Source organism: Pipistrellus hanaki (assembly GCF_964339955.1).
Source record: "Pipistrellus hanaki genome assembly, chromosome: 1".
Classification (NCBI taxonomy): domain Eukaryota; kingdom Metazoa; phylum Chordata; class Mammalia; order Chiroptera; family Vespertilionidae; genus Pipistrellus; species Pipistrellus hanaki.
In genome coordinates, this window is record NC_140503.1 from 165,800,858 (window position 1) to 165,828,487 (window position 27,630).

General features: G+C 46.0%; 1 protein-coding gene across 5 annotated transcripts in view; it reads right to left on the reverse strand.

Annotated features, from left to right (window-relative positions):
* SHROOM3 (shroom family member 3) overlaps positions 1–27,630 on the reverse strand; it is a 279,696-nt gene that overhangs the window by 43,059 nt on the left and 209,007 nt on the right. For all 5 annotated transcript variants that reach the window (XM_084880504.1, XM_084880505.1, XM_084880503.1 and 2 more), the window contains one exon: positions 17,486–17,617. In XM_084880504.1, the coding sequence (XP_084736630.1) occupies positions 17,486–17,617 (132 nt within the window). The remainder of the gene's footprint in view (positions 1–17,485; positions 17,618–27,630) is intronic.

The window sequence follows — 27,630 nt, forward strand, 5'->3', positions numbered from 1 at the left end:
CTCCTGCACACCCCCTACTGGGGATGTGCCCGCAACCAAGTACATGGAATTGAACCTGGGACCCTTGAGTCCCAGGCTGACACTCTATCCACAGAGCCAAACGGGTCAGGGCTCACCATGCATTTCCCATTAGCCTGCCACATGACCCTGAGAAAGTCACTTCTCCACCAGAAGCCTTTGTTCCTATAAAAAAAGAAGACATTAAGCGAAGAGGCTGAGTTAACCCTGTTTTAATAATGTATAAGAAAGACACTGAAGGACTTGCCAAGAGAGATAATGATTTAAAAAAATACATATATCTCAACTCTCTGAAGAAAGGTTTTGGTGATAGGAAACTTATTTTGTGTGACATAAGGGATACAGACACATAAGATTTTCAGCAGTTACTAAATATTTATTGAACTGAAAGAGCCTATAGTCTTAACCACTCTGAGTTTACTTATCAGTAAACGTCAGATTATAACAATCTATTTATAGTGTTTTTTTGGTGAGATTAAAAATGAAATAACGTACTTGACCTATAGTAAGAGCTCCATAAATGTTGAACATAATTATCCTCTGTCATTCATTATGATTGAGCTGATAAAGACTAGTGCGGCTAGGGAAACAAGTCAGTGGGAGAGAAGTCACTCAGAGAGATCTACAATGTAGGACAGGAAGGGGAGAAAGAAGCTGAGTGAGTAGAGGAGAGGGGAATGGGCAGGGACTATGGATGGAGGTGAATCAGCCAGCTCTGAGCCCCCAGTAAGATCAGGAATAACTGACTATGTGTAACTACCTATGGCAGAGGCTGGCCTAAGACTCCCTGTGCTCACAGCCTGATGGGCCCTGGCCATGCTTGCGAGGCAGGGAGCTGCCGGGCAGTGGCTGTCACATCCAGTCGGGAGGTAACCGCAGGCCAAGAGGGAACAGACCCTGCTCACCCGGAAACCAGGGAAGAACCTGAAGGAAGTAGCGGCACAGCCGAGCTAAAGAGAGGACATAGGATGCAAAACCAAGAGACCAACAACGAAAGCCAATACGTTACAATTTTCCTGTCTCCTTGCCCCATAACTAACCCTCATAGCAGGGCCCAGGTAACCCAGACCACAGCGTCAGCACCGCCCGGAGGTGAATGGGTCCCGTTCTCCTAGGGAGACGGGGAGCTCTGGGTGAAGGGCTCCGTGTCTTAGCAGTTCGGCATTCTTGCCGTGAGCCCTCGGATGCCCGCTCCTGGGAAACTAGGTCTTCACCCGGTTTCTCGAAGCCGGCCACCTCCCCTGAGCCCCAGCTCCTCACTGACTTAGATTCCTGCGTTACCTTCCAGTTCCAGCCAGCGTGTGAACTCCCTCTTGGTGCTCCTGTTCTCTCATCACAGAGCCCAAGTCCCAGAGCCCGAGCTCAAACCCATTTCCAAATGACTACGTGCTCAATGCATATGACTAATTACACAGGAAAAACCAGGACATATCGAAAAAACGGTGTCTCTTTTTCAGGAGGCACTGGGTCCAAAGGGTCCAAAAGACAGAGGAGAAAGGACGGACGGCCACCTTCCTGCCCGTGGTCGGCAGGACCCTCTCCGGAGCAGGCGGCTAGTCCTGCGACCAGGAACTGGCCTCGAGGAGCTGCCGGACGCGGGTGAGGAGTGACCAGCCTCGCACCTGACAACACAGAGGAGGCCCTTCAGCCTCATCCCCCAACGGCAGGTCCGTGCACGGCTCCAGGTCGGGGCCGAGCAGCTCTTCCCTCCCCGGGGAAACGGACAGGCCCTGACACATCCCACAAGCTGCGCAGAAGGAAGGTCCCTCTCCCGCGTGGAGATGGAGGGTGAGGTAATGGGTGCTGAGCGCCAGCCGTTCCCCAGGAGCCCTCCGGTCTAACCTCCAAGGAGAGAAGCGAAGAGGCGGCCAGACTCTGTTGTCAGTTGTTGCTCCTCCTCCGGGAAGGGCCAGGCGCGTTGCGGGAAGCCCTAAACCAGCCTGCGGTTTAGGTGGAGAGAGCCGTGCAGGGCTCGGTGAAGGCGGGCGGAGCCGTTCCACCTCGGCTAGGTGCTTGGAAGACAACAGTGAGGCTTTCTTTCCCATGTAAGCTACCCAGACTTCACCTCTGTCTCCTTTGCACTCGTCCCCGGGACATCTGTACGACATGTAGATTTTCCATATGTCAGCCACTATACTGGTACGGGAGATACGAGGAACAATAAAGTACCAGCAGACCCAAACAATTCACAGGATAACAGAAGCAATAACCAAGTAAACGGCTGTACTAGAGACCTGAGCAAGATGCTCAGGGAACACAGAGCGGGTGGTGCTAACACTGTGGGGTTAGGTCAGAAAGCCTCACTTTTAACTGAATCACAAGATTTCTCCAGGTGGAAGGTGAGGATAGGAGGGGAGGAGGGGGGAGAGACACATCCAGGTAGAAGAAGTGGCATGACAAATGCATAGAAATGTGCAGGCACACAGTACACGCAGAAGCAGCGATGATGACTAAGGGGAAGAGCGAGCAGCAGGAGAAGGTGTAGGAGGGGGCAGACCTTACCATGCCTCTAGGGCAGGCATGAGGAACCTATTTTCTGCCAAGGGCCTTTTGGATATTAATAACATCATTCGAGGGCCATACAAAGTTACCAACTTAAAATTACCTGCTTTGTTTAGTCATACATTTAATTAACTCACCCCTAATGCCTGGGCAGGGCCAGACCAAATGATTTTGAGGGCCTTAATACAGCCCAAGGGCCAGACATTCCCCACTCTTTCTTTATTTTTATTTTTTAAAAAATATATTTTATTGATTTTTTTTACAGAGAGGAAGGGAGAGGGATAGAGACCTAGAAACATTGATGAGAGAGAAACATCGACCAGCTGCCTCCTGCACACCCCCCACTGGGGATGTGCCCACAGCCAAAGTACATGCCCTTGACCGGAAGCGAACCTGGGACCTTTCAATCCACAGACCGACGCTTTATCCACTGAGCCAAACCGGTTTCGGCATCCCCACCTCTACTTTAGAGGGTTTGGACAGTGTTCCCCGGAAATGGAAGTCACCGATAGCATTGGCCAGGGTGAGATAATGAGGGCTGGGCACCAAGGCAATGAACTTGAAGAGATAACAAATCTCAAAGCCACTGAGGAGGCAAAATGCCCACCCAGCCTAGTCACCACATGGGTGTGGGTGGTGTAGAAGAGAGTGTAGTCAAGGAGGAAGGATGGTCTTTATGCTTCTAGAATGAGAGTATTATTAACCTAGATAAAGAGCTATGATGGGGGTAGGGGAGGGTGTAGAGAGAGGGAGGAGGAAAGAGAGGGGATATTGGCCAGCTCCCTCTGGGGCATGCGAATGTCAGTGCCTTCGCGATGGTCAGTGGAGGTGCCCAGTACGCAGCAGGGTCTTGAGGACTGAGGTCTGAGCTGCAGATAGAAACTGAGGAGTCACAAAACACAAGGTCTTTGAGAAAAGATAAGCTGCTTGGGGAGAATGCATAGGGAGACAAAGGAAGTAGATTAAGGATGGGTCTCTGAGAACTATCACAATTTAGGGTAGGGGTCTTCAAACTACGGCCCGCGGGCCACATGCGGCCCGCAGAGGAGTCTGATCCGGCCCACCATGTTTTTTTTTTTTTTTTTTTTTTAATAAGTTTTTATTTTTTCATATTATTACAAATGTTCCTTCCCCCCCTCCCCCACCATTGCTCTCCTCCACCAGGTTCCCACCCCACCCTCTGCCCTTTCCCCTCTCCCCATTGTCCTCATCCATAGGTGCACAGTTTATGTTCAGTCTCTTCCCACGCCCCCCTCTCCCCTTTTCCCCAAGAATCGTCAGTTCACTCCCCTTCCATACCTCTGATTCTATTATATTCAACAGTTAATATTGTTCATCAGATTTTTTTAATTTCCTTGGTTTTTAGATTCACTTGTTGATAATTACGTATTTGTTGTTCATAATTTTTATCTTTGTTTACTTTCTCTTCTGAAAGAACCCCCTTCAGCAATTCATATAATTCTGGTTTGGTGGTGATGAACTCCTTTAGCTTTTTTTTATTAGTGAAGCTCTTTATCTGGCCTTTGATTCTGAGTGATAGCTTTGCTGGGTAGATTATTTTTGGCTGTAGGTTCTTGCTATTCATCACCTTGAATATTTCTTGCCATTCCCTTCTGGCCTGCATGGTTTCTGTTGAGAAGTCAGCTGACAATCGTATAGGTGCTCCTTTATAAGTTACTACCTTCTTTGCTCTTGCTTCTTTTAATATTCTCTCTTTATCTTTTGCTCTTGGAATTTTAATAATGATGTGTCTCGGTGTGGTCCTCTTTGGATTCCTTTTGTTTGGAGTTCTGTGCGCTTCCTGGACTTGTAAGTCAAATTCTTTCCCCAGGTGGGGGAAGTTTTCTGTCACTATTTCTTTCAGTATGTTTTCGATATCTTGCTCTCTCTCATCTTCTGGAACCCCCATAATTCTGATGTTGGTTCGCTTGAAGTTGTCCCAGAGGTTACTTACATTATCTTCAATTTTCTGGATTCTCTTGCCTTCTAGCTTCTGTGGAGGAGTGTCTTCTGGCTCTTTATGTTCCAAATCTTTGACTTGATTCTTGCGATCTTCCCTTCTGTTTTTAGGACTCTGTAGAATATTTTTTATTTCAGACAATGTATTCTTTATTTCTTGTTGATCCCTTATTAGTTCTTGTTGATCTCTTTTCATATCCTCATAGGCCTTATCCATCTTTTCTAGGAAATTCTTGAAAAACCTTATAAGCGTAGATTTGAACTCTATATCCAGACGCTTTTTGTCCTCCATTTCTTTCGTTTGTGATCTATTTTGTTGTCGCATTTCGCAGTTACAGATGGGACGGGGTTTCAGGGTGGAGCCTGCAGCTTTGGCTTCCGTCAGCCCCGCCCTATGCGGGTCCTTCAGTGCTCCCTGCCGGCGCCTCTGAGAGGTGCCCTCGATTTTCGCCTGCTGCCAAACAGTCTATGCTCTCCCACAATGAGCCCGGTATTGGGGTTCAGTTCAGTTGGAAGTGGAGTTGGAGGTGGCGTTCACAGCAGTCTGGAGCCCCAGTCTCCTTCCCGTCAGGGCAATCCCACGGCACAGCCGACCGTCCCTTCTCTGGGGGCAGTGTGCGCGCCTCCAGGACCTCCTTTCTCCGCTACCCCGGGGTCCCGACTTACAGCCCAGCTCCCTATGGCTGAGCCTGAGTCCCCGGGGTCTGGCCCAGAACGGGGGTTCAGAGCAGTTGGGGGCCCAGCACAGTCGGAGTGTTTATCTCCTTTCCGCTAGGGAACGCCCGCCAGGCACTCGCCTCCCTCCTCTTCGGCTCCGTCCTCTCCGCGCGCCGCGTGTCTCCGTACCTTAGGTTTTTACAGCTCCTCCGCTCTTCCTTCTGGTTTTCTTCTTGCTTCTTGTTGTAGGATTTCCAGTCAGTCGACTTTCCTGTAGTTCTGGGTAATGTCCATTTTATATTTTAGTTGTATTTTATTAAAATTGTTGTGTGCGGCTGCGGCTAGTTGCCTACCCGAGCAGCCATCTTGAATTCTCTCCCACCATGTTTTTTGGGCAGTGAGCGCAGCCGAGGTGTTACAGTAGGAATTAGTAGTTCATATAGTCCGGCCCTCCAGCTCTCTGAGGGACCGTGATCTGGCCCCCACTTTAAAAAGTTTGAGGACTCCTGATTTAGGGGAAGGGGAATGGGCAAAATTCCCAAAAGGAATATCCAGAGGAGTAGGAGGTAAACTAGAAGAGTTATATGGGAGTTTCACAGACTCCCAGCGGGGAGAACAAGGAGGAGGAATTGTCAACACCTCCGGCTGCTGCGGAGAGGTGAGTCCGACGAGGTACAAGCAGGCCCACTGGATTTGACAACCAGTGAGCCTCTGCATTGGAATGACGGGCAGAGACTGATGTGGGCTACGAAGTGAATGAAAGAGAAGGCGGAGACGGCAAAGCCCTTTAACAAACACGGCTGGTTCTGAAGGAAAGACGGTGGTAACCAGGAGACTAGAGGGGGCCGGGGAGTGAAAAGGTTTTGTCCTAGATGTTTGGTTATAAACAATGAGAGACGTATGAGCAAGTTTATGAGACAGAGTGAACACGTGTGCACAAGGTACAGGATAAAGAGAGGATGGTACTCCTTAAGGCTCATGAGGAGGAAAGAGGAAGGGCTGGCACACAGGTGGAGGCAGAGGGTATAATCTGTGGGACGTAAGCCAGTCCCACTGAGATGAGAAGCGAGGAGCAGGTAAGACCCTGACGCTCATAGCACGAAAGGGGGGACACTGGAAGGGACTTCACAGCCAATGTCCTCTATTCTCACGATGAAGCCGCGAAGAGAGAAAACAAATGGTAGGAAGAACAAATGGAGCAGTTCCTATAGAAAATTATAAATCATAAAGAAATAAAGCCTACTAAAGATAAAACAGGTGCCCAAGATGTGCAATGCCAAGACAGGAAACCAACTTGGGAAGCTGGTAACTGTTTGCCTTGGAGTGAGATGGGGTGGGGTGTATTGGGTTTTATCACAGGTTTATTAATACATTAAGAATAGTGATTTTGAAACTATTCAAAAAGTCCTAAAACAAAACAAAACAAAAAAACACACACACCCCAATAAAACAAAAAACAACACCCTTTCTTTTGGCCACAGAACATATGTTGAGAAAAGGCTTCAGAGATAAATCTTTGTTTTATAAGACTCTTCCAAATGTACAGTTAAGTGATGAAATGAAAGAAATAATGAAAAAGATGATCTAAATATAGCTCAACGCTCCTGCTATGCTAGGGGCAGTATAAATGGGTACTGAATAAAGAGCAGTTTGGCAACCTAAATGTTCATCAGTTGCAGATAGTTAAATCAGTGTAGTACATCCATATAATGGGATATTTAGGTGACTATTAAAAAAATGGGATAGCTCTATACATATTGATATGGCGATATCTCTAAAATGTATAGCTAAATGACAACAGTAAGGTACAGAACTTGTGTTCAGTACTCTGAAGTATGTGGGGGAAAACATACATAATCACCTACATGTTTATTAATGTAAAGAATATTTCTGGGCTCTGGCCGGTAGCTCAGCTAGTTAGGGCATCATCCTGACATGCCAAGATTGTGGGTTCAATTCCTGGTTGGGGCATATACCAGAATCAACCAATGAATGTATAAATAAGTGGAACATATAGATGCTTCTCTCCCTCCCTCCTTCTCTATCCCTTCCTCTCCCTCAAATCAACTTTTTAAAAAGAATATTTCTGTAAGAATACTTGAGTAACTAGAATCAATGACTGCCTCTGGGGAAGAAAACTTAAAATTTTCACTATATTTCCTTTTGTAACTTTATTTTTTTTATAGTTTAATGTATTTTAATAACAAACTTACAGGAGCAGCACAGAAGACAGACAACATTAAAAACATGTACTTGCATGAACTTAAGGAATTTACATTCTGGTAGGGAGACCAAGTACATTAATATGTCTTTAAAAAGCAAAGTACTTTTCAAGTAGTCTCTCGCTTTAAAAATATACTTCATGTGTCTTGAGATACCCAAAAAATGCAAACAGCTGTTCACTGACTTTTTCAATGATGCGGATAATTTAATAAGCATTCCTACAGAGCACAGCATGCTTTTTACATTTTGGGATCGCTTTGATCTTTACGGAGATAAGGAAATATTTTTTAAAAGTACGCGACATCATGAGTCAGAAGACAATTTAATTTTTAATTTGAGCAAACTAAGTTTTGTGTGTGGGCGTAATTCAAACAAAGCCCTTTTGTTGCATTCCCAGCCACAGACGAGGAAGCTTTACTGCGTGGGATGGGTAGGCTGGTGAAACGGGAACTAGCCAGTGACACAATGTCCTTCTTCAATGGTTTTTGTACTAACATGCAGGGACTCAGGAATGCAAAGCCTATTTCTGAGAAATCTACAATTATACAGTCCAAGTATTTCAAGCGGTATTCACTGACCACCTACTATGTGCCCTCTACGTGATGAATTATTGTTGGAGCTCTAGGAGGTCACAGACGGTCTCAAGGAGTTCCTAATTTTGTTGGGGAGTCTCAGACACGCACACAAAAATACTAAGCAGAATCAGTAGTATTCATTCAAAAAATATTTGCATGCCGACTAAGTACCAAGCACTTGATCTTTACATGATACAGGACTGCTAATGAGAAAATTAGGTAAATAAGAGATTAAGCAACGGATCCAGTCACAAGAATAGTGGGAACCAGAGCTGGTATTTAAATGCAGACACCGGTTCCCTAAGTCTGTGCTTTTAACTTTTATATTGTGTGTGTGTGTGTGTGTGTGTGTGTGTGTATATATATATATATATATATATATAGTATATATATATATAAATAATTGATTTTTTACAGAGAGGAAGGGAGAGGGATGGAGAGTTAGAAACATCGATGAGAGAGAAACATCGATCAGCTGCCTCCTGTACACCTCCCACTGGGGATGTGCCCGCAACCAAGGTACATGCCCTTGACCAGAATCGAACCTGGGATCCTTCAGTCTGCAAGCCAACGCTCTATCCACAGAGCCAAACCACTTTAGGCTGTGCTCTTAACTTTTTTTTTTTTTTTAAATATATTTTATTGATTTTTCACAGAGTGGAAGAGAGAGGGATAGAGAGTCAGAAACATCGACGAGAGAGAATCATCGATCAGCTGCCTCCTGCACACCCCCTACTGGGGACGTGCCCGCAACCATGTGCTCTTAACTTTTAAGCAATGAGCATTATAAGGAGATGGGGTGGACAGAGTAGGAAGATGGGCAGTAAGCATGTAAGTAAAGCAACAGGATATTTTAATGCAGTAAAAAGGCTTGGAAGGAGCCAAGACTGGTTTGGCTCAATGGATAGAGCGTCGGCTTGGGGACTGAAGGGTCCCGGGTTCGATTCCGGTCAAGGGCATGTACCTTGGTTGCAGGCATATCCCCAGTAGGGGGTCTGCAAGAGGCAGCTGATCGGTGACTCTCTCTCATCGATGTTTCTAACTCTCTATCTCTCTCCCTTCCTCTCTGTACAAAAATCAATAAAAATATATTAAAAAAAAAAAAAAAAAAAAAAAAAAAGGCTTGGAAGGAAATAAAACCGGGTAATGTGGGATTGTAATTAAGAGTACTGCTTTGGGTTAGGGACAGCCTCTTTGAGAGAGTGCATTTGAGCCCAGGACGCAAACCACACAATGAGTTATGTATGGGCAGATAATTTAACACGGAAGGCACAATGAATGCTAAAACCTTCAGGTGGGAGTGAAGTTGGGGTTTGCAAGAAGCAGGACAGTGTGGCCAAAGCCTCGTGAGCGAAGAGCAGGTGGTGGGACAAGTCATCAGATCATCCTGGGCCACGGAGGTGACAGAGTCATTTAGGATACAAACACCCAAAAGCTGGTGCTGCTGGTGATCAAGAATGGGGTCTGCCGTTAGCCGAAAGGCTCGGTAGGGAGTGGGATTCAATGGCCTTGAAGGGTGAGTATGTTCTGCATAAATGGAGACAGTGACAACCACGACTTGGAAAATAAAAAAATTCTAAGAGCTAGAGTTAATTTAAAAAAAATATATATTTTATTGATTTTTTTACAGAGAGGAAGGGAGAGGGATAGAGAGTTAGAAACATCGATGAGAGAAAAACATCGATCAGCTGCCTCCTGCACACCCCCCAAAAGTGATGTGCCCGCAACCAAGGTACATGCCCCTGACCGGAATCGAACCAGGGACCCTTCAGTCCGCAGGCCGACGCTCTATCCACTGAGACTTTGGGCTCTTCTGGGAGCACTATTATTGAACCATGCCAGTTATCAGCTGGGCATGAGCCGAATTTCTAAGGATACAAAAGGCACACAACTATCAGTACTACCAAGTAAAACGTCCTATTTCCTAATGCACGTCCTAACCCACACCTGACACCCGCCTGCCCAGCCATCGTTGGTTCAGTGCACAATGACATAAAAGGCAAAGTCCATCCTAACAAGGTTCTAGTTTAACCCCTTCCCTCAAACGAAAACAAGAAAGAAAATACAATATATCCTGTAAATTCTGTTACTTAAGGATCTTCTTAAGTGTTGCTACTATTTCCCCCCTATTTTTCCTCATCCCATTTTAAAAATTATCAAATATTTCAGGAATATATAAAAATATTCAGGTTATCCCTGACCGGTTTGGCTTACTGGACAGAGCGTAGGTCTGCAGACTGAAGGGTCCCAGGTTCGATTCCAGTCAAGGGTTTGTATCTTGGTTGCAGGGCACATCCCCAGTAGGGGGTGTGCAGGAAGCAGTTGATTGTTGTATTCTCTCATCAGTATTTCTAACTCTCTATACCTCTCCCTTGCTCTCTGTATGAAATCCATAAAATACATTAAAAAATAGTATTTAGGCTAATATAAAGAACATCTTTGTGCTGATCACCAAAATTGATCATATCTTAGTATTTTCCCCATATTTACTTCTGGTGTTTTTTTTTTTAATTTTTATTTTATTTAATTCACATACTTAAAAGCCATTAAACATTTCCCCCAATTTCTCCTGTCCCCTATAGGTAACCACTGTGGCTAATTTCCTATGCAACTTCTCCAATGTTTTCTAATGCAAATTCAAGCAAATATGAACGTATAATTTTATTTCACCCCTTTCACAAAAAAAAAACACAACAAAATGTGGTATAATACCCTTGTTTTTTAAGAACTTAATACATACTGTAGAACTCTCTATCTCAGTACTTCCAGAGCTTCCTCACATCTTTTTTTCCGGTTAGCTGCCTCATGGCACCCTATCTACTATGTGCATCTATCATGTGCACTTAACCACACCCCTTTTGTAGGTGCTTTCTGATGTCTAGTCTTCTGCTATTGCAAATACTGCTTCAACAAACAACCATGTCCATACACTGTCTTCTATTTATGCTAACTTATCTGCAGAAACTCCTAGAAGTGGAATTGCTGGCTCAAAGTAAAATCAACTTGAATTTTTGATAATCATTGCTAAATTGGAGGCCTGGTGCACAAAATTTGTGCATGGGTAGGGTCCCTAGGCCTGGCCAATCGGGGCCTTCCGGCTGCCGGCTGGGACCTCCCTTCCCTGGCTGCCAGCTGCTGGCTGGGGCCTTCCTTTGTTCCATGCCGCCCCCTGGTGGTCAGCATATGTCATAGCGAGCAACCAGTCTCCCGGTCAAACTCCCATGGGGACAATTTGCATATTGGGCTTTTATATATTTAGATGGCCCCTTTCACACTTTAAAGGGGAAACAAACTCAATATCAACAATTAAATATTACTGTACAGGTAATTTGGGTAAGATTATAATTATATCTTTGTTAGTATAAAAGAATAGATGATTCTTATTTAAACAACGATTTTTTTGGCATTCCTGTTTAGAGAAAAATGATAGGCCCTAAATACTGATGATGATAATATACAGCAATTGAAAACTGTGAGCAAGTCAAATTACACTGAGCTACACTCATAACATGTTTCATTTACAGATCCAGAAGGAACTACAGAATAAAAGCCACCCCACACTGAGATATGTTTTCTACAGGTTCAGGGGAAACAGAAAAGCTCTAAAGAATTTTTAAAGAGTTGAAAAAGCCTATCACCTTCAAAAAAAAAAAAGGTGGTAACTGTCCCTAACACAGAGCTGGCAAAGACATTGTTTTGAGAAATCCTTTCATCCTTTACAGCACCCCTCACCTTAGCTTCTATGGCTTCTGTGGCTATACCCCAGGCTTTTTAGATTCACAGAAAAATCTAACAAGCAAACTATTTCAAGGCTTTTACAATTACTTCAATAATGCATCTGTGTCTTTAAAAAGTGGCTCAGCCCTAGCAGGTTTGGCTCAGGGGATAGAGCTTTGGCCTGTGGACTGAAGCGTTCCGGGTTTGATTGCAGCCACATGCCTGCGTTGTGGGCTCGATCCCCAGTGTGGGGCATGCAGGAGGCAGCTGGCCAATGATTTTCTCTCATCACTGATGTTTCTATCTCTCCCTCTCCCGTTCTCTCTGAAGTCAATAAAAAATATATTTTTAAAAAGTGGCTCAGTGGGTAGAGAAGTATGCATTAGGTAATACAATCCCATAACAACACACAGTCCTTTCTGGAAAAGAGTTCTTTTTAAAGGTCACATCCCAATAATGTGCCCCTGGGGACTTTTGGCTTTGACAATGGACTCACAAGGAAGAGTGAAGTCTCCTAACAGCATAAGACTCTGACATCTAAAATCAGCATAAAAGCTAAAAAAAAAACCCACAAAACACACACTTTTCTATTAAGATACTTTACCCCATTCCTCCATACCTGCCCCAACATTCTTTCACTATTTACCTCCTTACCATCCTCCGTTCTGAAATATTATTTAAAGATTAAACTTTATTGACAACCATACCAAACTATTACCGTGAAAGAGAAGGACCAGAGGCCGATGATGTTGAAACGTTCTCTTTCTCACGATTCCCCTTTCAACGTCCTCCCCTCAACTCTGCCACACGCAGAGGGACAGTCAGCTCTCCTTCCCACACGTCAGCCCTGGCATATAAGTCATGGCAGAAGTTAACACCAGCGCTGTAATGTCTTTGATCCATAACAGCATTTGTCTTTGTCTTTCACTGACTTTCAAACTCCGTTACGACAGAACGGCACAGTGTAAAGGAATAGCGTCAACGCCATCAATAAATAACTTGGTGTTCTCAGCTCTCAGACTGGAACCAGGCTTTTTGTGTTGGAGGAAAGAGGGGACTGGCTTCTGCTGATTTCTCCAGATATTACGATTTTAGAATATCTTCTCTACTATTTCTCTGAGCCACTGAATATGTCGCGAGAGCTTGGACAGGAGAAATCACTTCCTTGCCGGATTATCATCTTTCACACACAGACACATGCAGACACCCATAAATCTCCTGGGTCTCAGAAAGGGTCGGTCAGAGAGTTGCAGAGAAACTAGAAATATTGTGTGTGCCCCTGAATGCTGCCTTCTTATTAAAGGTAAAGTTGCTTTGGGACTCCTGTTGAACAAACGGGGAGCGGCTCCGCAGGGCACCCCAAAAGGTGTGCACGGCTCTTCCCTCCACTGGGTGGGCTGCGGGGCTGAGGGAACCCACCACGGGCTGCAAACACACCTTCTTACTGCGTAAGCCTGCAGAAGTCTGTGCTTTGAGGGTTTGAAGAAATCTAAACACCAACCAAGATATTTCAAAATCAAGCTAACTCATTTTTATATAGCTGCCAAAACAAAAGGGTTTTCGTGTGAGGCAAAAGGCTCACATCTATGTTGTGATTTTTCCTCCCAAACACGGCTCCATTAAACAAAACAAATAAATACCACTGAGCCTCCAACACTAAAGAAACCCAATTCTCTTTCCTTATGTTTTTCTTTCTCCTCATTTAGAGGAAGAGGCCACAAATAAAAAATTTGAGGCAACAACAGAGAAAAGAACAGAAAGCATTAATTTTAGACAAAACTCTGAAACAATGGTCTAAAGAAGAATCTCTATTTAAAAAAATCATACTGGAGAAGAACTATTCATGGAAAAATAAAAATTTCAAGTAATCCTGGAACCTGAGTAAAAGAACAGCGAAGGTCTGTAAGGCGGAGAAGCTGAAAACTTGCTCCGACTCCTTACCCGCCAATACGCCCGCGTTAAATCTTACAACAAGACGTTTAACCTCCACCAACACTCACTCCTAACCTGACACTGCTGGGGAGAAAATAATAAAATCCAGAAGAATGCTCTCTGTTACTTTCAAATGAAAGAATGCCAAATAAAACTTGAAAAACCAGCCCTGTGATCCCTCTCTCTATGTGTGACTTTTATAATATAAGGAGTTTGTATTTTCTTTTTCACCCTTTACAACGTATAATAATAAAACTGAGTGCCCATAATAATAAAATATCCACGTCACCGTGAGATCTAGAACATTATCACCACTGTTGTCGCCACCTGTTCCTTTCAACAAAAAGCATCCTTAGCATAACTCCGAACAAAAATGTTGATTTAAGATGATCAGAATAAAAGCTGAACTTTGTGAAAAAGGAAAAGATAATCCAAGAATTTAGACCTTTAATTAGAACGAAGTTAAAGAATGCAAGACCAGCAATGGCAATCAACACTTCTTTTCCTGTAAACTTGGAAGTTGCCCGAGAAGACTGTACCTTTTCTTTAAAACTGAGAATATATTCATGGGTTTCATTTCTTTATGCAAATGTTGGCAACAAGAATAGAGAACTTGACTATTACTACTTAGGTAAGTAGCCTTCCCCCCCCCCCCCCCCCCCCCCGTGAGAAATCCCCCAGGGAAATGGGGAAGTAAATCCGCAGAGCACACAATACAAAGCAATTGCTAATTTGAATGAGATTAAAAGGCGTTCTAGCCCTGGCCGGGTAGCTCAGTTAGTGAGAACTGTCATCCTGCTACACCAAGGTTGTGGGTTTGATCCCTGGTCACGACACCCACAAGAATCAACCAATAAATTCATAAGTAAGTGGCATAACAAATTGATATTTCTCGTTCTCCCCGTTCTTCTGTCTCTAAAAAATCAATAGAAATAAATACATAAAGGCCGCTCTAAATAGACACATAAAAAAAATACAGCGACAGTATATGTGGGAGAGAGAATGATTGAAAACCCACCCCCCTCCCAGAAATAGTAGTGGTACACTGGCTTACACGAGGCACTCAAATAATAATCTTCATGACAATTTAGAGAAATGGGCTTAAACTTAACATGAGGCTGGCTATTTTTCTTTACAAACAGATACAGCACAACATCAGACAGACACCTGTGATAGGCTTGTCGACTGAGAATCCTGCCACGAAAGAACTAAATCTTATTCTAACGTCAGAGAGGCCTTACCTTGTGGCAAACAGACACATCCTAGATAGCAACCCTCCGGCCACCTGAATGTCATACTCAGGCGGGTAAAAAGCCATTGTACCCCGCTCCCGCGCTCTCTGCTCCTCCCCGACAGCCTGAACCGCCCTGAACTCGCCAAGCCTAGTGCCAGCGGGAGGGACCTCACGCCCAGTCACCTCTGTACACCGGCCAATTAGAGTTCAATGCCTCCTCTGGAAGAGGGAGGACAGATGGGGAGCAGCTCAGCAGGGCATGGCTGAGCAATGTCTCCTGAGAAGAACCAGCCTCTCAGCATGAGCTTAGAAATGCCAGAATTCTGTTTTGCGGGCAGGAAGAGGAGGGAAGCAAGGAAAATCATCTGCTGATAAAAATTCATCAAACTGAAATCAGGACGATTCCTTGAATGATGTTGACGGCTAAACCCACAACCTCCTCCTCCACATGCAAAAATGCCCCTGTCTGCAAAAGGGAGTTAATTGCTTTAAGCTTCCCACAGTTTGGGAGACTACTAAAGCAGGGGTCCCCCAAGGCCTCCTAAGCCTCAGTCCTGAGAACACAAAGGCAGTATCATCGGGGAGGCGGACTCATGGCCAAGGGAAGGGCAAAGTGCCGGCTGAACTAACCTGGCTGCTCACTGAGAGTGAATTAGGAGTCAAGCCCTGGCCGAAACCGGTTTGGCTCAGTGGACAGAGCATCGGCCTGCAGACTGAAAGGTCCCAGGTTCGATTCCGGTCAAGGGCATGTACCTTGGTTGCGGGCACATCCCCGGTAGGGGGTGTGCAGGAGGCAGCTGATCAATGTTTCTCTCTCATCGATGTTTCTTACTCTCTATCCCTCTCCCTTCCTGTAAAAAAAAATCAATAAAATATACTTAAAAAAAAAAAAAAAAAAAAGGAGTCAAGCCCTGAGTTTCTATCATCCGTTTCCATCATCCGTTTGTCTTGATTGACTGGATGGAGCACAAAGCACGACACCACGTATGGGTAAATGCTTAACCAAGGAGGAAGGGAGAAGAAATTATAGATTAGAGGAACACGAAGAAACACGAGAATCAAACACAACGTTTACATGTTTATAATGCAAATTCACGTGTCTACAGGAGAATCCCCAGCTGACATCGGGGTACTTGACACCAACAGCAGCACTGGTAGAGTGCGATGCCGTACTGGGCACCGCCGGAAGTGCTTCATGCGTATTAGCACTTTCAGTCCTTTCAGCAACGCTATGATTAGGATTAAACTCATTCTGCAGACTGGAAGCTGTGAGAGCTTAATCAGGCACCTGCAGTTACACAGTAAGATAACCATATTACACTACCACCTGACATTCGTTTTACCTAACATTTGTTCTCATTTCCTATGAGCAGGCTCTGGGCTCGGTGCTTTGAGTACCTTATCTCGTTGAATTGCCATGGCTGTCCTAGGAAGTTGGGTCTGCTCTGCAGGTTGTTGGGGCCATAAAGAATTAGTGGCGATGAGCCTGGCCAAACGGTGTGAGTTTGAACCCACCGCCTTCTACCATGTTTCCCCGAAAATAAGATATCCTCCGAAAGTAAGACCTACTTACAGGTTTCCTTCTGAGTGAAATATAAGGCATCCCCACCCCCCCACCCCCGAAAATAAGGCTCCCCTAGGCTGTCTCAGAAACTTTGTGAAACCTAAACTGCAAGAAGTTGTGACGTGGGTGAAGAATTCATGGGAGAAAATCACTGACAGTTGCATTGCAAATGCACTGCGAGCAGGCTACCTTGGCAAGAAGTACTCGTTTAAAGACAGTGCTATTGCTAAACATGAGAGATTTGGTCCACTGATTCTGAAAGAAATGGAGTCACAAGAAATTCACCAGGAAATTCAGGAATTGGGTTGTTATGATGATGTTCCAGAAGATGATGACATGATTGTCATTGAATAAATGAGTAAATTCTTGATACTGTAGGATTCACAGTTTGTCTGGTTTGTGTTGACAACTACCGTATCATATACAGGTAATAAATTTCCTTTATTTTCATTTAACAATAAATGTGTACCGTATTCTTCTTCATGGAAAAATAAGACATCCCCTGAAAATAAGACCTAGCATATCTTTGGGAGCAAAAATTAATATAAGACACTGTCTTATTTTCGGGGAAACAGGGTAGTAGAATCCTAGTGCAAACCTCACAGGACCGGTGTGAGAACTGAATGCGATGTGCAAAGTCCCAGCACACACCACCTACCACGTAGAAGCACGAATAAGAAGCCGCAAATTTTTTATTAGGCTAATTTGGTAATTTTGGGACATTCTTCAATTAGAGACAAGAAGAGTTTTACGTGAACATCAGCGCAAATGGCTGCACAATTTGGCACACGGTGTCATTTCCTAAGTATAAGATGTTGGTATATATTACTTTGAGTGGTTTTCATGATAGTTTTAAAAACAGTGGCGGATATATATTTTTAAAAGTTTTTGAATCATATCACTGGAGGGACCCTGGATTACGTCCCAGGGGTTTGGGGCTCTCTAGAACCTAATTTGAAAACTGCCATTAAGTTATCCTCTGACCTGTGAGCTTCTGGCTAGTTTTGTTCGGCCCCTCCTTGCCCCTCTCACAAGCCTGTATTTTCACCAGCCTTGCCCCCACTCCCTCTCCCAGCCCCCTTTCTGAACCTCTGCGCCTCCTACCTGTGCTTCAGCCGAAGCTTAGCTCCTCCTGACCATGCCGCCTTCCTGTGCTGGGGGTCCGCGGTGAGGGGCTCCGGGCTGGGGGAGTCAGAGGTGCCGGTATCTGCAGGACCCGGTGCTGCACACACATCTCTGCAAAAAAAAACAACACACACAGGGAACAGGAAGGTGAGCGTGATGGTGTTCGTGGCAAGGGCACACGTGAATCTAACAAGAAGCACGCGTGAACATCAACCCTGGAGTGAGAGCAAAACAACAGAGCTAAGAGGAAAGCTATAAGCAGGAGGTCACGGACGTTCTCTGCCCAAAAGCAGGTGAATCCAGGTCTATGTTTCTATAAAGCACTGTAGAGCACTGCCAACCTCAGAATAACAGGTTTTCCAGCCAAGGGGGACGAAAGACACAATCGCTAGGATGAACTCCCCTATAATTCAGCATCCATGGGTAAGTGAAAAATGGGACTCACAGAAGCCCACGGTCAGACGGGGTTTCCTGAGACCCCGCCCGCTGCCTCACCTCTAGGAGAACATCTGCCTGCAGGGCAGCCCTTCTCTGTTCGGAGGGGGGCAGCTCCCAGCACATGCCAGCCCCCGAGCCCCAGCTAGTTCAGATAGTTTGGATTCCACTGCCCTGCAGGCAAGCCTGGTATGTGTCCATTTATTTTTTTTAATTTTTAAAATATATTTTATTGATTTTTTACAGAGAGGAAGAGAGAGGGATAGAGAGTTAGAAACATCGATGAGAGAGAATCATCGATCAGCTGACCCTTGCACACCCCCCACTGGGGATGTGCCTGTGACCAAGGTACATGCCCTTGACCGGAATCAAACCCGGGACCCTTCAGTCCGCAGGCCGACGCTCTATCCGCTGAGCCAAACCGGTTTCGGCGTGTGCGTGTGTGTGTGTGTGTGTGTGTGTGTCCATTTAAATGCCCCTCCCCGCCCAACCCGGTCCCTAACACCATCCCCGGAACTTGTTCCTCCTCACTCCCAGGGAGTCAGAGAAAAATGTTAAGCCCCATGTGGCCAACGCACTGTGCCATGGGAACGGGCACATTTCTTGGCTGTGGAATTTCCAAACGCCCCCACCCCCCACCCCCAAGGCCTCCCCTGATCCGACGGCCCCCAGCACCGGGCTCTGAAGGGGGTTTGCCACATTCCACCTGTCTGGGTACCGGCATGCTTCCAGCGCCTGTCCTCGGAGGTCTAAGCCTCTGAGAGTGGACTGGTTTGTCCCGCACAGACCATGAAAGCAGGCATCTGAGAGGTGCTAACAGACAGGCCTTGGCTGAGGGGGTGGATCCCTGAAAGGTATTGATTTCTTGACATTTCAAGATGTGGGGAGAGATGACCGGGGAGTCGGCGAGGAGTCCCATTCCTAGGCGCAGGTTCCTCTTTACCTTCATGGCACCTGCGCACCGTCACCTCCTTCTGCACATGCCTTCTCCCACCAGAGCTAGGATTTCTGGCTTTGACATTCCATCGTCCATCCAGGTGGAAAACAGTCCGGGATCAGTGGCGGGAAGCCTTTTGGCCCAATGACCCCCGTGTTGGGATCCTCACTTGGCCCTTCCCTCTCCTGGCCAGTTGCTGTATCTGTCTATGGAGCTGGGGCTGTCTCCAAAGTCACATGTTTTTCTACCCACCTGTGGTTCCTGTGCTGCCTGCCCCAGGACAGACTGGAACCGGCCACGGCTGCCACGCTTGGATCTCATCAGGAAATGGTGCCACCAGGGCACCCCGTGACTGGGGCAGATTAGTCAAGCCTTTGCTTTTAAAGCTGGGTGTACCTTCCCCTGTGTCGAGAGCTATTCTCCTAACTTTTCCAGAAGACAAGAACTAATGTTTTAGCCCCATGTTCCAGGTGAACAAACGGAGACACCGGGAGGTGGTATATATCCTGGCCAAACCGCACGTGGAATCGTCCTCACCGTGAAAACCACTGGCAGCCACTCACGCTTCTTCTTCCCAGTTTAGTATGTTTCACTTTATGTCACCAATTCTGAACCACGAACCCAGATTTGGACAGAATAGGTAGAGAAGGGTGATGACGGAGCCATTCATTAAACATGTTACCAAATGAGCTTATTTTTACTTAAAAGATACTCAGAGCTAACAGTGTTTTACTTGACCAGTTAACTGCCACGATGTTTTGAACTTAATTAAAAAAGGCCCACCACTTGTGTCTACAGACGCTTATGCTGTACAAATGGTTAAAGATACTAAAAACAAATTAAAAAACCCACAAAACCAGAAGAAAAAAAAAACACCACACACACAAAAAGACAAAATCCACCAAAAAAAAAACAAACCAAAAAACAAACAAACAAAAAACAAAACCCCAATCATCAAAAAAAATAAAAAAATAAAAAAATTGTAGAATGAATGAAACAGCTTCAAAGTGAAAAAATACAGAAACAAACCTCCACCTTATGGGGCTACTTCCCGATTCCTGGAAGGTACCCCCTCTCCTGGCTTATCCACAGCTGCCCTTCACGTCTGCGGTCTGGACATCCTTGGCTCCGGGTGCAGGCCAGGGGAGCCTTTTGGAGACATTCCTTTGGATTGATGCTGGGTGTGTCTGTGTACTCATTTTCATAATTTGCTCTATTTTAAGTCATGTTCTTGGTTTCCCACATGTCTTTTTTTTGTATCCTGCTCCACGTCCATCGTGCATGAAGCGGGACTGACTGTCATCTCTCTATCCTGCCTCTAGTGGCATCGCCATAAGCTCCCAGCACCGGTCCCCTCGGCCTCCTACAGTGCAGAAGGTCCACACTCCCGGCGTCTTGAATGTGTCTGCAAGATGTTTTTAAGAAATGATACTGGTGGGTATAGATTTCTGTTCTTAGGTTAACACAGCTGTTCTTCATTTTCTGGTGGCTGAGCATTTATCAAATAAATTGCTCTGCCTTTAAAATCCCCTTGTTCCTGTTGCTGACCTTTTGGGACCCATATATTCAGACATAACCTCTGGGTCACTGTCCCTTCATTAGTCTCCTTTTTTTTCTTTCTGTTTAATCATTATTGACCATCGAGGAGCTTGTTCTGTGTCCCCTCAGGCCTGTATCCTATCTGGTGCTCTCATCACAGGCATAACAAAACCTCTCTGTCTTCGGCTCCCCCACTCTGGTCTGGCAGCTTGGTTGTTACAGGAGGGTCATACTTAACCCGTCAGCCTGTGTCTCAGATCCACGTCCATCTGTACCTCCTGTCTCTCTCGCTGCTGCTCTTTCTCACTTGATTTCCCCTGAAACCACTCAGATGAATCCGCATGTGTGATTTATTCCACTGGCCTTCAGCATATTTCTGATTTTTCCCCTGAAACCATAAGCTTAACTATCGCCAGATCTTAGCCAACGATTTCCGTGTCAGCCTTGCACAAAGACTGGAAAGGGGTGGGTGTGGAAAAATAAACAAAAGTATAACCTAATATATATTTAATCTGCTCAGATTTACTTTAGGCTTCAATCCTCCCACCTACTGAAGTCTGTGTCACCTTAGCCCTGGGGTCCACAAACTGTGGCTCACAAGCCACATGTGGCTCTTTGGCCCCTTGAGTGTGGCTCTTGCACAAAATACCACGGCCTGGCGAGTCTATTTTGAAGAAATGTCCTTAGAAGAAGTTTAAAAAATTTGGCTCTCAAAACAAATTGATTTGGCTCTGGTGACTAATGAGTTTTAGCCTAAGGGCCCTCATGCAAGACCTTATAGTTAAACTGATGATAACTCCCCCACTGGAAGGGTTTGATACCCTGTGAAACACTCAGGGCCTGACTGTACATCAGTGGCAGTCATTAGTGGCAGGCTGCATGATGTGTGTGAGCAACATGGATTCTGGAGCCGCTGCTTATCTCCTGTTCAGGCTCTAGCACCCAGCGGGTGTTTGACCTTGGGCAGGCTGCTTAACCTGTTCCTTCTCCATGAAACAGGACCAGGGCACCTGCACCAAAGGGCAGTGTGAGGCTTCAGTGAATTGATATGCGTAAAGCGCTGAGTGCCTCGCAAGAAATGACAACTTCTTACCAACAGAAAAGAAACTCACACTTACTAGGCACATGTATGTACCAGATAACTGAGCTTCTAAGAGTTATTCAGTTACTATTCCTATCATCTAGGGGAGTGATGGTCCTCATATTACAGACAAAGAAAGTGAAATGAAGTAAAAGTGGAAGTATGGCCATGGGCCAGGCCCTCCTCGCTCCACCCTCATTACAAGCCTCCGAGGAGGAGGAGGAGGATTTGAACGCTTTCCTTCTTAGCCATCAGCCACAGGCCACGCCACGCGTGCCTGTCACTGCTTCCACATCTCCCTTTTGCTCCTCATGTGAAACAAGAAGATATGCACGAAGACAGAAGACCAGCAAACATGCCAAAATGTTACTACGGGGTCTTAAGAGTATGGGTGATATTTTTCTTCTCTTTTTCTGTATCTTACAAATTGTTTCCAATGAACATTTATCATTTTAACTATCAGAAAAAGTAAATTAGCTTTAAACCCCCCCACACACACACACCCAAGTAGATGAGCCTGGGAGTCTAATTTCTCCATATTTTTAAAGGAAAGTCTTGGTCGGGAAACGGAAGTGGATGTATGTATCCCAGGAGCCAATTGGAGGAGCGGGAAGACTTCACGCGGAGGCAGGATTTACTCTGGTCGTTTCTGCAAACACTGATTCACTTTGGGAGCGTCTTCACTCATTGGAGAGGAAATGGGATTTCTCAGAAATCGGTATTAGCAGAGGGAGACAAAACCTCCTTGAGAAAAGCCAGCCCCTGCCTTTCTGCTCTCGCTCCTGCCTCGCGTTCCCAGTGAACCATTACGATTCCTCGTTTTAATATCAGACATGACAGCATGAAAGCACCTTTTGTGTATGATGCATTTGGCCCTAATAATCCTGAAGGGCAAGCAGAGCAGGTGTTATCTGCTCCCATTCAGCAGATGTAGACAACCCCAGATTGGGACGGTTACCTGTTTGAGGTCGGGATGTATAAGTGCCAGAGCGGGCATGTGAAGCCAGGGTCCCTAACTCTGGATTCTCCAAGCCTGAAAGTCCATCGATTCAGATAGCAAACATTTAATACCAAAAGCTTCTTTAAAGGAAAGCTTCTTCCAAAGAAAGAGGAGTTACTGAGATTTAGGTGGGACCTCTCTCGTAACCCCCTTGACCTAGAGAAAAAAATGAGGCAAGTTTTCGAGGGTCCCCTTCACCCCCAACTGATACCCAGACTGTTTTCCTGCTCTTGACTCAGAACTTAACACTGCTCGCTCACACTGCTGAAACGATACAGTGCATGTTTCATGCTCAGAGCCGACTTCTATACCCAGCTCAATCATCCATTCACTCAGCCAGCAATCATTACGGGTCAGCCATGAACCACACAATAGATTAGGCCTTGGGCTTGTAACAGTGGCAACACAGATACAGCCCCTCCCTCTATAACATTACAAATTTATGGGGAGCACGGGCAAAATAACGGTATAAATATATAATTACAAATCATAACTACTAGGGAGACAGAGAGCACCTAAGACAAGAAGAGTCTACTCAGCTCCTTTCCATCTACTTTCTTACGTTGTAAGTAGGTTAATTTCCCTCCTATCACGTGCCTCACGGAGGGCAGGCATCAAAGCAGCCGTCCCAGAGGGTGTAATTAGCTTATGGAGAGCTCTGAGCCAGGCCAGGTGCTAAATTACCACCTCCACAGTTTATTGTAATCTCCACAACCAATCTCTCAGGTAGGCACTTTGATGCCATCCCATCCCTAATTTACAAACAAGGAAACTGAGGCTCAGAAGCAGAGGAAACTGTGCAAACTCTAGTGGAACAAGAACTGGAATCCAGACCTGGCCGTTGGCAAACCCAGTGACCCTAAGGACTATACACTTCAGTTGACCCTTGAACACAGGTTTGAACTGTATACTTATGTGCAGAGTTTTTCAATAAATGTATTTTCTCTTTCTTAGGATTTTCTTAATTACATTTTTTTTTCTCCAGCTTACTTTATTGTAATACATATTCAGTACCACATATAACAGGTAACATGTGTAATGGGCTGTCTGTGTTATTGGTGAGGCTGCCAGTCGATAGGAGGCCTGAGAGAACCACTGGAAGACCGGAGCCAATATCATTCAACCCACGTGGCCGATCTGAAAGAGGCGGATAGGGAAGTCGCCTAGTGGGTGTGCCAGGATGGTGGTGTAACGATGGGCCCTTTTATTTCTTAAAAAGGGGAAACTGCTGGTGGCCTGTGGGAGCCAGCATTTCTCTCTCGCATTTCTGCTTGCAAATGAGTTGCTCCTGTCCTGGAATGCCCAGAGAAGAGGGGCGGACATTAACAATGTAAACGGAGGCTGTCACTCACGGAGAAAGTAGGTCCCTAGCTACTGGTCAATGTGGCATCGGCTGAGGAATCTTAGCAAAACTGAGCTCACCCCCTGGTGGTGAGGGAGACCTTAATCCTCACTTTGCCCAAGAGGATTACTGGGTCTTAGAAAGACGCTCACCCGCATTTTTTTTAGAAAAGCTCGTGCCAGCCGCATTGGTGTCCACAAGATGCAAGATTCGTTCCGCTTTTTAGGGTAGATAATAGGCATTCCAGGCTATTTAAATGCCTCCAAGTCTCACACCTAAATGTTCCCAACCTTTGCTGTCACCCGAAGCAGGACTCTCTCCGTCTCCCAAGCTCTCCCCCGGGCGCTGCTTTATATTCTTTGGGAGCACAGTTTAAATGGAGGGCAAGGTACCGAAACGCAGCCCATTTGTGAAAAAGTTAATTGTTGGAGGTTTACAATGTACCTTTCCAAGGTGCTTGCAACTACGGTTCCACGGACTGAATTTTTACATATCTCCTTCGTTTTCCTTTCCTTTTGTTACTACAGGGTTAGTGTAATACAGTCTAGAGTTCTGTGGTGTTTTTTTGTTTGCTTGTTTGTTTGTTTTGTTTTAATCCTGTAGGTCCTTACTCATCCCAACACTACCTTATCCTCCCCAGAGGAATTCTGAATACGAAAGTGAGACTGACAAAAATCTGTGTCTTTAGCGTGGCATTCACAAAACGTCATTTAAAATTATTACAAATTTGGCATCTGCGTTGAGCTTTACAATTTACACAGTGTTTTTACCTAACCATTTAAATCCTCATAACAACCCTACGAAGTACTGTCTCCCTCTCACAGGAATGGAAACCGAGGCACAGATAATATAAACAAGTTGCTTAAGATCACAAAGGAAGCGGTAAAGCCAGGACCCGTCCTCCAAATGGTGAACATCACATCAGCTAAGGGCTTAGTGAGGTGTTTGTAGGGCTGGACCATCTTTAGAAAACAGAGTTAGTGCCGAAACCGGTTTGTCTCAGGGAATAGAGCGTCGGTCTGCGGACTGAAAGGTCCCAGGTTCGATTCCGGTCAAGGGCATGTGCATTGGTTGCGGGCACATCCCTGGTAGAGGGTGTGCAGGAGGCAGCTGGTCGATGTTTCTCTCTCATCGATGTTTCTAGCTCTCTATCCCTCTCCCTTCCTCTCTGTAAAAATATCAATAAAATATATTTTTTTTAAAAGAAAAAAAAAAAGGAAAGAAAACAGAGTGAGTCGCCTTGTCCCAGGAAGAGCACAGCAATTCACTCAGCGGTCTTCCTCAGGGAGTGATGATTTGTGGTGCTGTCTACTACCTCTTGCCCTCACTACCCGGCTGCTTAATTTCCACCTGTAGTTAGAATGCCCGTGTTAACTCTGGGGCCAGTTGGACTGCACGTGAGAAGGAATTTAAGCCTCTAGCCGTATCTCAGGAGACAGAGTCAAGACAAACCCTTGGCTAGTTGTGTTTTCATTTTGAGCCTCAAATCCCCATGCAAACCCCCCAGTTCCCAGGGCCTCCTTTTGACACCCACTTCCCTCCAGACTGGAGCCTGGCCTTGTTAATGTTCACTAACCCACAGACAGATGGTATTGGGAGCAGAAGCCCAGATGGTATTGGGAGCAGGTAGAGAGGTTTTATCTGACAGGGCAGAGCAGGTCCTTCCCCCTGCACCAGGCACTAACACAGAGGGCTGGGCATGAGGCAGGAGTTTGGCAGGTCCTGGGGGGCCAGGCCAAGCCAGACCAGGCCAGCCTAGGCAGGAAATACTCTGTGAGCTGCACGTCACCTCTTGTCCCCGCCTTCCACTACAACCCCACACGCCACGCATGAGAACGGCACAGAATCCAGGACAAAGCGAAGGCAGTGGGCTGTGACCCCGAGTCACACATCCAGCTGCAGATCCAGCTGCAGATCAGTGGCCTTCAGCCCGGCCAGCCCCCGCTCAGCAGGGGAGGCAGTCTCCTCTCACTGTGGCATTCCAGCTGCTAGTGGTGAAGAGGTAACCATGGAAACCATCACAAAGAGCTTAAAGTTGAGGAAGGAGGCTGGAGGCCACAGGGAGGCAGACAGGGATTTCCAGGGACAGTCCTGCCATACTCCCAACGTTAGCCGCGCACGTCGATGCTGAGTCCAGATAGGAGACAAGTGGATGGAGCCTACACACAGCGAAGCAGCCTCGAAAGGCCAGAGACCGAGATCTTTCTAGGTTCTTCCTCCAGCTTTCTTTTCCTCCTTCAGCGAGCGGAGCTCCAGAAGAAACTTGTCTGCCGGTAATTTTGCCCTGAGATAACGGGGCTCACTTGGGTGGACAGAACTTCAAATACACACAGTCACGCTCCTTCAAACGCAGGGCGGCAAGGAGAGGCTGGGGTGTCCAGTAAGCGCCCCCACCCCCTTTTACCTCTAGCTTCGCTCAGCCCATCGCCTCCGACAGCACCGCCTTGCACGCTGGGGGGCTTCTCTGAAGGGTCTGCAAACAGACCTGCCCCCTCAGTGGCTGAGGAGAGGATCCTGAGACGGGCTGTTTAGCCGCACGGAAGGAGAGGCCGGGTGTCCAGTACGCTGGTACAGAGCATCTTAGTGGGGCCCAGTGAAACGGCTCAGATCTAAATAGGAAATCAGCCGAAATCAGTTTGGCTCAGTGGATAGAGCGTCGGCTTGGGGACTGAAGGGTCCCGGGTTCGATTCCAGTCAAGGGCATGTACCTTGTTGCGGGCACATCCCCAGTAGGGAGCGTGCAAGAGACAGCTGGTCTATCCCTCTCCCTTCCTCTCTGTAAAAAAATCAATGAAATATATATTTTTAAAAAGAGTAAAATAAATAAATAAATAAGAGATCATGTCTGTGTAATTAGCCACATTCCCCTCCCCCCACCCCCGGGATCTACACATTATTTTAATAAATTGGCCAATGTGACTTCTTATGTCTTCATCACACCAACAGAGTTCCCAACCTACCACCTAGGATTTATTTTTCATTTTTATTTATTTTGTTAATCTCCACCCAAGGATATTCTTTCCATTGATTTTTAGGGGGGGAAAGGGGGGAGACAGACAGGGAAAATCTATTGGCCCAAAACTGAGGCGTGTGCCCCTGAATGAAATCGAACCCAGGACCTTTCCGTCGGAGGGCCGATGCCCTATCCACTGAGCCAAACAGGCTAGGGCTGGGATTTATATTTTTTACTTAAAAGTTTTCTAGCTCAGGTTTCAACAGGATCTGGGAGTTGAGATAACAATACCAGTGGAAACAGGGAAAATCCTGGATCAACCGTTTCCTTTGCCTCTGACTGCCAGGGCTCCGGGACACATCCTCACCCCGGCTTCCTGGTGGAAACCAAGATAACACGGCACCTATGTCAGTCCCTAAACGGGCTTCCCAAAGTCTAGGCCAATCTTAAGAGGCCATCTGGTTCTCCACATTTTTGTTCACCAATTGACTACTTTTAAAAAATATATATTTTATAGATTTTTTATAGAGAGAAAGGGAGAGGGATAGAGAGTAAGAAACATCGATGAGAGAATCATGAATCAGCTGCCTCTTGCACACCCCCTACTGGGGATGTGCCCGCAACCAAGGTATGTGCCCTTGACTGGAATCCAACCTGGGACCTTTCAGTAGGCAGGCTGATGCTCTACCCACTGAGCCAAACCGGTTTCGGCACCAATTGACTTCTCAGTTGGAGTCCTGGGGCAGGGTGGGGTGAAGAATGTCAGAGTGAGTGAGTGGCAGGCGGAGTTTTGAGGGTTGGGGGAAGAATGTGACAAGTTCGTTAGCACCTCTCCTG